The following is an 11,610-nucleotide window of genomic DNA, read 5'->3' as shown; positions in this document are numbered from 1 at the left end:
GTGTCGAAAGACAAAGAACTGATTTGAAACTAGGCTCTGGCTCCAAACCAGCACTCAAACTGCCTTGGTGGAAAAGGGGTAAAAGTGCATACAGTAGATGCAGCTCTGGCTCCGTTGTAACTCCATGGCATTCATGTACTAAATTACATTGACGATTGGTGACTGACTAATATTGGCTCAGTCGGAGGAGTTGGCGGTCCAGCATCATGGTATCATCCTCACTCATCTATGGTACCTGGGTTTAAGTTTAAACCACAAGAAAAGTGTGTTGTCTCTGAGTCAGAGAACCACTTTTCTCAAAGTAGTTTCGGACTCAACTACGATGTGGGCACAGATGTGTCAGACTCACTCTGTTCTTGCCATGGTGGGCAGCTTAAGGCTAGGTCAGGAGATTTCTATTCATCAATACCAGACAGTTTTGGATCGTATGGCTCTGTGCAATACCATTAAGCTTTCTGAGAGCTTTCCAGTGGTAGCTCAAGAACAAGGGGTTTCACTCTCTATGAAATCTCCTGCGTATGAAGAGGGTTATGTGCCGAAGACTTTGTACCCTTTCTATTTGAAGGAGTCCCTGGTTTCTCACCATGGGTCCCTCTCTTGGGTCATGTTGCCATCGCAAGACCATCACGATGGATGCCTCACATCTGGGGGGGCTCATGGACTCTGGGAAGGTCCTCATCTCCTGTGGCACAAAATTGCCTGGAAATGAGGGCTGTGTTTCTGGCGTTGCAGCACTTCCTCCGAGACCTCAGGGGTTACCATGTGTTGGTACAGACAACACACAGTGGTCTCCTATATAAATCACAAGCATTTGCGTCCCCTGTTCAGGCTGGTGAAGCAGATCCTGCTCTGGGTGGATGGCAAATTGCTCTCCCTGAGTGCAGTTTACATCCCTGGGCACCTGAATTTGGAAGGAGACATGTTGTGGCAGGGGCTGAGGCCCGGGGAATGGCAACTCCATCTTCAAGTTGTGGAGTCCATATTGCAGAGGTACGGCCGGGTGGAAGTGTACCTGTTTGCCTCAGAGGAGTCTACAGATTGTCCCCTCTGGTTTGCCCTCAATCCTCCAGCTTCCCTGGAGCTGGACGACATGGTGCAGACACAGCGAGGCTGTGTCTGTACGCCTTTCGCCTGATCATTCTGCTCCCGGGAGTTTTGGCGCCTGCTACTAGTAAGCCTTGGTTTGGGGACTTAGGGTCTCTCCTGAAAGGCTCTCCTTGGGAGATTCAGATGAGGGGGGACCTTCTATCCCAGGTTCGGGGAACAATCTTTCACCCCCGCCTGGAGATTTGGAAACTGTGCGTCTGGCCCCTAACTGGTACCAACTCATAGATTATAGAAGCTTATTATACCATTCGGCACCAATCAGACTATATCACATTGGGTTTCGGATGTGGTTTCTTTCGCTTATGAGGCACACAATATTGCTTCACCTCTAGGTTTCAGAGCCCATTCTACTTAGATTGTGGCTGCTTCAAATGCCCTGGCAAAGGTTGCGTCTTTGTAAGATGGCTGGTCCTCTCTGCACACATTCATTAGATTTACAGTGTGGATATGGATTCAACCCCAGCTCCCTGAGATGGGAACGAGATGCTGTCGCATTGCCATACTTCAAACCTGCAAGGCTTCTTCGTCAGACAAATGATTCTGGTAATGCTGTGCTCACTTGCCATTTTATAGATGTAGTCACGTATTATGTAGTGCCACCTGACTTTGTCCATGGCCAATGCTATATGTGTGTAGGTTGAGTCAGTAAAATTAGGTAATATTTCTGACTCAAATAAACCATTTAACTTAAATGTTACCATTTTTAGGTTACCATTATCTTTTTCAGTGTAAGACAGATTTTTCCAGGACTGAATAAAAAGGTCTTGGTGTAGGCAAAGACTGAATAAATATGACATGGTTTGGATGCACTGTACACTGTAAAATGTGGTAATTTGCAATTGTCACCAACATTTCCACCTTGTTTAGAACATAAAATTTAGTTTTATTGGTATAAATGAATGAATTTAGGGTGATTTAGCAATATTAAATATTTATTTTGACTTGAATAAAACCAGTTAATTTAGTTATTATTTTTTTAAATTTAGTTATAATGTAACAATTAATTATAATTTAGCATTTTTTTATTTTTTTATTTAGTTATTTATGTTTCCAATGTAGGAGAGAATAGTTAAATAAATAAAATTTGACAAGGCTGTTATTGAAACAAACAAACAAACAGACAAAAAAAAAACATAAGCATAAATTATTTTTAAATAATTGTTTTAATAAATAAATAATACATACAACAAATGATTTTAAAGCTTTGCACATCAGTGATTGAATAAGGAGGGGAAAAAAATCCCTTAATCTACAACTCACCGTGTCATTTATCAGTGTTAGTTATTCTGTCTAGCAGTGATAAATGACATATGATCAGAAACAATGTTTTAATAAGGTATCAGTTGAAGACTTTTGAACTTATTTGTTAAATTGTGCACCTTACTTTAATAAGCCCTAATTTGTACCATGTATCCATATCATCAAGTTTGGTTAAAATACATCAAAGATGGTTATAAAAGTGCCTAATCATAGAAAATACATCTATTGTACTATAAATGTATTACTTTATATCTATTACTGGGAGGTTAATATACAGGCTACTGTATGTATAAAGTGAAAATATAGAACAGCATCACATTTCTGTGCAATAAAGAGAATATAATATTTAAAATGTTCGACAAGAGCATTTGGCACAGCTCCCTTGCCTGAACATTTAAAGCGGGATAGAATAAAATGTTTATCCGAAAACCTAGTGTAGGCAAACAAAATTATCACTTTAAAACATATCCCAACGGATGGTCTTTTCACTGGCAGCTCCATATTTACTTGCCAAAAGAGCATGCATTTATCATGCGATATGTGTGCTTGCATTGTCCAACCCCATCTATTTTTTTCCATGTCCAGTTAATGGATGTCTAAAATTAGGCAAGGAGCCTTTGTAAAAAGGGTCAATGATTTTTAAGGGTATCCATTGCACTAAAACTATTGCCTTATTACCCACAACTGCTTTACACTGCAGGCTTAGATTAAGATGAACCTGAGAGGGGATTGGGTGACTGCGATGTTCAGGTTTTTGTCCATTTAAAAGTGTATCCTCCCATTTCATATTCACCGCACTTCATTAATCTTTCAGATATATTTCACTCATCTGCAGTTCTGTTCTCATCCTGCTTTCCGGTTCACTTACAGATACACTGATGGTTTTAAAATGTGTGACAGTCTTGAAAATTAGGGGCACAAAAGGACAGAGGTGACTGAATATATTACCACTGACTTGCAAGCTACATCTATTTATAATAAATATATTTTGTATAACACCTGAGTAGTTCAATTTTCACATACCTACATGTGACTCCTGGTGAACAAATCCATGCAGAGTTACCCTGTTCTGCGAGCTGGAAAGTTTTATAGTTGCACAATCTTTTCAACTCCCTCTTCCTAGGGCAACAGCTAATAGGAAAATAAGAGAAGGTGTTGAAAAATTGAGCAGCTGTGACTGTAAATAAAGTTTATGTGGCAGAGAAAATGTAGCGTTTCCTCCATCACCAGGGAAACAGTGGAAGTAGTTAATCCCTCGAGGCGCTGTCGTCACACTCCTGTATGTCACAAATCCGTTTATGGATACAGGTAGACACTTCCTTGATTAACTTATCTTTTCATGGCATTGTTTAAAACGGAATATAAAATTATTTCACGATCTAATCCACTGAGGATGTTTTCCCCTCCAGTTCTACACACCAACATCCTGATTTAATAATACTTTTACTAGACATGCAACACTTCTGCTGGTTCACAAGTGTGACTGTGGAATATGAAAGACGTGAAATGCTATAAGTCTTGCTTGTGTCTCAAAATGAAAATGATACCAAACCTGAATAAATAATGGTCCAATAAACATGTTAATCAAGAACATGTAAGAATTCTAAATTACAAATATATAATATAATATAATATAATATAATATAATATAATAAATATAATATAATATAATATAATATAATTAATATAATATAATATAATATAATATAATATAATATAATATAATATACAGCCATGTCTACAGCTATATCGCGCAGCTATGAGTGTGATATTGCTTTATACAACAGTTTGACAGCACGAGTAAAAAAACAAACAAAACAAAAACAAAAACAACAGAGTGTTTTTAAAAACCCTCTTTTGTGCAGAACTACTTCCTTCCAACACTGATTCAAATCTCATATTGACTTCATCAGTTTTGACCAAGCCTCCGTTACTAATTCTAAAACATCACTTTAGAACAAGTAATGAAGAAACGTTGAGTCGCTTCATTGAAGCTTAGTGTATTATGTAGTGTATTATGGTATTATGAGAGAAATTGACTAAACGAGTGTGTTACCTGCATCTGACATAGCATTCATTCTTCAGGTCGATGTCCCTATAATATTATATCCCTTATATAAAAAATAATAACTTTGAATGTCCACTGAGAAAAGCGATGTCTTTGTCTTTGTCCTTTTAAAAGATTTCCCATGACAGCGCTAAAACAACTTGCTTGTTCACAACCAGTCCCTTTCAATTTGCTACTGACTCACTCATAACGGCAGTCTTTGCCACCATTTAATGGTGTAATAATGTAACTTTCACTGAAGTCACAATCACAATCACTAACGGACCCTTTTTCAATACCGATTATGGCATATTATTTATAATATATATATATATATATATATATATATATATATATATATATATATATATATATATATGAACAATAACATTTAAATTGACAACAATAGCCAGTGGACAATAGGAAATAAACACAAACAAACAATTCAGTCAAATGTACAAAAGCAATGCTCTAGTACAGGATTTAAGTTAAATATAACCTAAATATAAAGTTATGAAAGTTAATTTTCCCCTTAACCCAAAATGATTTGCATCTGAAACAATGTTAATAAGACATTGCCCGTTTGATATAGCCCAAATGAATTATGTCTCATGTTAACCACTATCTATATAAGAGCTAGCAGCAAATTCCTGAAGGACTGGTTGAGATTAAGCTGTTCTCTGCGGGTACATGAGCTCTGAATGGCCAGCCTGGTCTCATTGTTAATACGTAGTTATTAATACGTAACTTTAAAAGACACAAAACGTACATATTTGTACGTTTTGAATGGTGCTAAAACGTACAAATACTGACGTAATTATGGCACCAAAATGTAAACATACTTACGTTTTTACTGCGAATAAAACGTAAAATATTTACGAATCTTTCATGTCATAAAAATATATGTATAAAATATATATAAATGTTCCCTTTTTAACATTTTTAGATGAATGTAATATCCCTAAACCCCACCCCGAACCTAAACCTACCCATTTTATACACAATGTTAAAAGAATAAATCATAATGGACAGAAATGTGTAGGAAAATGACAATTTTAGTAAAAATATGACATTAAAACGATATTTTGAGCCACTTATCCTACACCTACCCCTAAACCTACCCATAACAATTTCTTAAAACTACATACTATTAATAAATGAAAAACAGACAAACAAGCGTAACGTTAATCACAATCATTTATTTTTTGCAAATGTCAAAAGTGGTACCAAAAGTTAAAATGATGATGAGTTCCAGTCGCAGTCCTCTCTGGCTGTAACGTAATAGTTTTTATAGGGTACAGAGCAGAATATAATTTATTAATCCGTGAAATTATGAATCTGTCTTCTCTCCGTGAAGGCGCGCCGCGCACTCATTTCAAATGTCAATCCACTGAAACACGGCATATCGCAATCTGCGACGAAGCAGGTGAGAACCAATGAGCGTTCGATATCAGTGCCGTAAACCATGTCGTAACGCTTCTCGAGGGTGGCGCAGGTGCGTGATTTTTTTTCCCAAACCAGTTAAGCGCAAACCACGCCCCTTTACGTTAAAACCCCACCCCGCAGCCTTGACTCACGTCTCTAGCTCGATTTCATTGGTCAACACTGTTACATTGTCACCTGAGGCGATAATGAAGGCCGTTGATGGATCCGTCGCTGACAAACGGTAAGATAAGCCTGCCAATTGTTTTTAATTGCATTTTATTATCATAAGTAACGTTATTTGTAGGTTTCAATTTGAGTTTTTTGTATTATTATTATAATTTTCATTTTTACTCTTATCTTTATTTCGATCAACCTGACGCCCTCAGGGGAGTAACGTTACGCCTGTTCTGGCTGTGATGAAGAGCAAGCCGTACATCTTAGGGTTAAAAATTTAAATTAAATTAATTTGATGCATCACTTTTCTGATAATGATTTATGTTTTAAAAAACTTTGTGTGTCTAAACGCTAGGCCATCTCAGTTAAAATGCTTATGGGCAAACTCTCAGCGTTAAGTAGCAGGGTGACTAATTTCTTTTTACTTTTACAGAACTTGTTACCTCCTGGGTATAACTATCACTTCTGCGCCTATCGTTCATGCACTACACAATCAAAGTTGGACCACACTTGATGCGTCGCTCAGAATTGCACTAACAGAAAGTTGTGAAGTAAAGGAATGGGTGAAAAAGCTTAGTGAGTCATCAGGAGTGAGTTGGAGAGTGGCAGTGACGAAACCAAGAAAGGGACAACGTGTGCTTTATAAGGTAATGTAAAATCAGTTCATTCATCTTTACACTTAATTAGTGTAGGACAATTTGTTACACTGAAAATGTCTTTACAGTAGTCTAAATGGTGTTAACACACAGTACTGTATTGTGCAAAAGGCACATTAGATTCTTCACCTAAATCTTAAGACGATTATATATTTCACTAGTGTGCCAGTAAGAAATATCAGTTAACATTTTCAAACTTTCCTTTTACCATTAATTGTACTAGTTCAGTGAGATTTGTATCCCTGTGATGGACTGGACATCTGTAGGCTCCAGTATTTACACAACCCTAGGACAAGTGGATTTTCGTATGCACAGCGAGTCCAGAATGGTATGGTTCGCACATAGATAATGTAGTCCATAATGTAGTCCATCTGGGATTGCATAAAGAGAAAAATAAACTGTGGCAACATCTCTAATACACTTGGAGAAATCTACCTGCAAATCTAAAAACAATAAAATGTAAAACAATAATAAAACATTTATTTATGAATTTTTTTCAAACATCCTCAATTTACAGCATTTTTCTCAAATGCATACACATTTTTACATTTTTCGGCTTTGCAGGTAGATGAGTATTAGAGATGTTGCCACAGGATTTAATCAGTCTCAGTTTTTGTCTCATGTAATCCCAGTCAGACTCGATGATGATGGTGAGATCAGAACTCTGTGTTGGACTCCTTGTGAATACAAAAAATCTCATTGGCTTATTTGTTGTTGCTGTCATTGTCAGCCAGGACTCTCTGGAAGAAGAGATGCATCACAATTTTATGTTTTCCTAGATAAATAAATTGGTGGTAGTAATTATTATTATTATTATTATTATAACAATTGATGGCAAAATGAAAGTTTAGAAATGTAAACTTTTTTTTTTTTCCTTTTACTGGCACACTAATACAACAGATATAAATGACTAAATAAAATCTAACATGCCGAAGATTTGCGCACAGTTCTGTATATTTAAACATTCATATTTGATCTATATCTATCTGTAGGCTCATTATAGGTGCCAGCACAATGTTTGTGTTCGATCAGGCACGGCTAATCAAAGACGGTTGTCAAAAAATACATGCTGTGAGGCAAAATGGTTTGCACTCTGGTGAAGGCTGTAGACAAAAGGGGAGGATCTAGTAGGTGAGTTAGAAATATGAAGATGAGATAAAATAAGTGTTTTTGCCAGCTGCTTTGTGAGATTTGTTTTTATTTTTCAGGAGCAATGATCCCCATATACCCACCTACCCAACTTCTGTGCATTTGTATAATGTACATAATCCAACCCGATCTCACGGCAATTCGTACGTATTTTACGAGGTGGCTAAATCGTATGAATTCATACGACCTCACTCGTACTAATTCATACGTTTTTTGCTAAATCGTATGTATTTTACGAGTTGACAAATTCGTATGAATTCATACGAATGACCTACCCCAAACCCCGCCCCTAAACCTAACCGTCAGTGGGGTTTAGACAAATCGTACGAATTCGCACGAGTGAGGTCGTATGAATTTATACGAAATAGCCACCTCGTAGAATAAGTACGAATTGGTCGTGAGATAGCGTTGACATAATCATAACATCTTTGTTGCGGAGGCACTGAGACACAGGGATGTAGGGGCCAAGGCAATAGAGTCCCTGACGCAGTTGTTTGAGATCGGGCACAGCCCAACATCAGCTCTGGCTGTACTTAAAAGTGACCTGCTGGCTGAGCATGGCAACAACTATATGCCTCAGCCAACCGTGCCCTTTGCCCAGACCTTCAGTTTTGCTACAGGTATGTGAAATTGTACTAGGTCTACAAAGTAAAATCAGTAGCTTTGACAGACCTATGTAGTTCAAAAAAATAATTTCATTTGCAGACTGTATCAGAAGGTTAATAAGCAGGAGTTTGGAGAGCAGAGTGGGGAGGGAATGCTAGCAGCTTTGGAAAGGCAGGTAAAATCCTACAATGCAGCATGTGATGACAGTTGTGCAAAGCTTGGAATGTCTTCAGCAGGAACACCACTTGTAGCCATTTGTTCACCTTTGATGAAACAAACACACAGTCTTTCCAATAGTGGAGAGATGTGTTTTATGGATTCTTCTGGTAACATGGACCAGGAGAACTGCAGGGTGTTTCTCCTTCTCACACACACCTGTGCAGGTGGTCTTCCTCTTGGGATAGTAATAACCCAGTCGGAAGATGAGAGGACAGTTAGTGAGGGATTGACGCTGTTTAAGTCCTTATTGACAAAAGATGCCTTTGGAGGGAGAGGTGAGGCAGGCCCTTGTGTGTTTCTTACAGATGACTCAAAGGCAGAAAAGGGAGCTATAGCCCAGGTCTTTCCTGAAGCCACACAGCTGCTCTGCATATTTCATCTTTTGCAAGCTGTGTGGAGGTGGTTGTGGAACAAAGAACACAAAGTTGAGATGAAGGAAAGACAGACACTGTTCAGCATAGTAAAAGACATGCTTTATGCCAGGGAGATGAGTAAAGTTGAATTACTCTACCAGCAAGCCCTGAACAACCCTTTGACCACCAGGTAGAGAAAATAGTAGACTGGTAGAGGTAGCTTGAATATTTTCTTATTATTTCTGGTGTGTTTACCCTGAGAGGCCTATTTAGAGGCTTTTATTGTACTGTATTTATTCTTTACTTATTATTATTATTATTATTTTTTTTTTTTTTTTAACTAATTACAGATACAAGAAGTTCCTAACCTACCTACAGAGTCTTTTCAGTCGACGTGAGAGTTGGGCTCTCAGCTATAGAAGGGACTTGCCAACACGTGGCAACCAAACAAATAACTATGTGGAAGCTGCTATGCGAGTCTTGAAAGACAAAATACTTCAGAGGACAAAAGCATTCAACCTCCCTCAATTATTCAACCTTTTCGTCACCCGACTAGAGATGTACTATGAAGCACGTGTGACAGACGTTGCACTTGGCCACTGGGAGGCATTCCACCGATCAAGATTCCTTGCTACAGAAAGTAATATTAAAACATCTGATATTTCTCAGGTAAAGTATGATTTTTAAATATAAATCTTTATAAACTTGACGATTTTTTTCTCATTATATGTTTTTAAGCCATCTTGCAGCCTTGTGTCATCATCAACTGTCAATGTTCAATTCCAATAAGAACGCAAGTACAAAGGAGGCATGAAAGTACCCCTATGTAAAAAGTAAACATTTGTCATTTTGTTTTACAGAAATTACACAGAAATTAAGTGATAGAGACTTGGAGATAGCCTGCAGTATGTTTTATTGGCATATTAAAAAGAATCTTAACATTGACAAAGCGCTAGTAACATTAAATATGCATATTTGTTTTTGTGAATACATGCAGTAAAATAAAAAATATATAAATAATATAACCTATTGAAACATTATTTATAACATCTGTAAAATGTAAATTTAAAATGTAAAGGTAAAATGTTATTTATTGTGCATTGGGTGTGAACTAACCATTTAAGTACCATGGTGGTACTTAAAAGATTAGTTCACCCAAAAATGAAAATTCTGTCATTTATTACTCACTCTCATGTCGTTCTACACTCATAAGACCTTTGTTCATCTCCAGAAAACAAAACAACAAAATAACGACTATTCAACAATATCTAGGTTGGAGAGAAGAAGTTTCAGGTGATATCCTCCACATCAGGGCACACCTATACAGTGGACATGGAGTTGGAGCTCTGTCCTGTTGGTCATAGTGGAGCACCATGCAAACACCAGGCAGCAATAGTGCAAAATTACAACATCACCTCCATCAACTTTCTTCCCACAACAGTTGAAATGAGGGCTGAGCTGCTGAAAATAACAAAAGGTAATTTTCTTTTCTTTGCAGCATAGGTTCTCACACATGGACTGACACTACCCTCTTAAGATATTTTAACAAATATATCCTGTTTATCATCTTCACAGCCTCAGTTTCTCTTGACTTCCTGAAACCTTTACGGCAAAATATGCCTAAGCCAAGCACGTTAGCTGTAGGTAAGAAAGTTCAAGTGGGACATAAAACCTTCATTATATATACTTAATTCTTAATAAAAACAACTTGTACAGCAGTGTGACATTAGTATACAATTGTTATAGACATGCCTCCCAGGCAAGAATACTTCAATACTGATCATCAGTACCATCTCAGTGCTCAAGATGACGGTCAGTATAAAGGGAGAGAGGTGCTGTTTTTTTACAATGTATTCCTTTTTTTTTTTTTTTCTAATGGTGGCATATCTCATGCTACATTTCATTTTGTCTCTGTGCTTGTTATGAACCCTTAGACTTGCATCAACTGGGCCCGTCTACCCTCAGCTCTGCACAACTGCACCAAACATCACCTACTCTAGAGGACACATACTCCAAACGACACTGTGTGCCGGGTAACTCGGAGGAAGGTGAGTCCATGAAGCTTAATTACATTAAAAATTCTGTCTAATTGTTATTAGAGCCAAAGAAGTTTGCTACCAAAATCATCATTCTGATTCAGTATCATACCATTCTGAAAAAGTAAACGGATGTAAAAAATCAAAACATACAACTAACAGCAAAGATTACTAGGGAGTTAAAAGCATGTGCCATGCAGTGCTTGGGCTTGCAGTGTTTGCAGCTATATTCAGATGTTTGTGTGGAAAGACATTACTGTTACATAATTTAGTTTTGACTAAATTGACATCCCTCAGTTTTGTTTACTGGTCAAAGTGTTTGTTGTTGTTTAATTGTTTTATTGTTTTCTTATTAAACAGCATCTATACCTCAGTCTCCTGTGAGACGGATGCTGGGACTGCTCAGTGATCTGGCTGAAAACTCTGACTACAGTGATGCCATTACTACAATGGCCAAGCAGCTTGAAAAGATGCAGCACAATCCGACCCAACTGATCTCTGCATTTTACTGTTTTGGTAAAGGGATGTCTGTGTCAAAACGTGCAGCAGCATTAAGACGAGCTGCTAGAAGACCAGGT

At 37.5% G+C, this 11,610-nt stretch overlaps 1 protein-coding gene across 2 annotated transcripts; it reads left to right on the top strand.

Moving 5' to 3' along the window:
• Positions 1–8,251: 8,251 nt before the first annotated feature.
• LOC137007821 (uncharacterized) lies at positions 8,252–11,321 on the top strand. 2 transcript variants are annotated; one of them, XM_067369529.1, is made up of 7 exons: positions 8,252–8,438; positions 8,524–8,599; positions 9,347–9,665; positions 10,269–10,473; positions 10,572–10,640; positions 10,743–10,808; positions 10,931–11,321. In XM_067369529.1, the coding sequence occupies exons 3-7, from the start codon at positions 9,468–9,470 to the stop codon at positions 11,083–11,085; spliced, it is 693 nt and encodes a 230-aa protein (XP_067225630.1). In that variant the 5' UTR covers positions 8,252–8,438; positions 8,524–8,599; positions 9,347–9,467; the 3' UTR covers positions 11,086–11,321. The 2 variants fall into 2 exon arrangements, with proteins under 2 accessions (XP_067225630.1, XP_067225700.1); XM_067369599.1 differs by lacking the exon at positions 8,524–8,599.
• The last annotated feature ends 289 nt before the right edge of the window (positions 11,322–11,610 follow it).

The sequence above is a fragment of the Chanodichthys erythropterus genome, chromosome 1 (assembly GCF_024489055.1).
Source record: "Chanodichthys erythropterus isolate Z2021 chromosome 1, ASM2448905v1, whole genome shotgun sequence".
In the NCBI taxonomy this organism is placed as follows: domain Eukaryota; kingdom Metazoa; phylum Chordata; class Actinopteri; order Cypriniformes; family Xenocyprididae; genus Chanodichthys; species Chanodichthys erythropterus.
This window is presented reverse-complemented; position numbering and strand designations above follow the sequence as displayed.

Coding starts and splice junctions, on each gene's coding strand:
- LOC137007821 (XM_067369599.1), top strand. CDS start 9,468: ATGCGAGTCTTGAAAGACAAAATACTTCAGAGGACAAAAGCATTCAAC. Junction 9,666..10,268: donor AAACATCTGATATTTCTCAG/GTAAAGTATGAT, acceptor AACAATATCTAG/GTTGGAGAGAAGAAGTTTCA. Junction 10,641..10,742: donor GCCAAGCACGTTAGCTGTAG/GTAAGAAAGTTC, acceptor CAATTGTTATAG/ACATGCCTCCCAGGCAAGAA.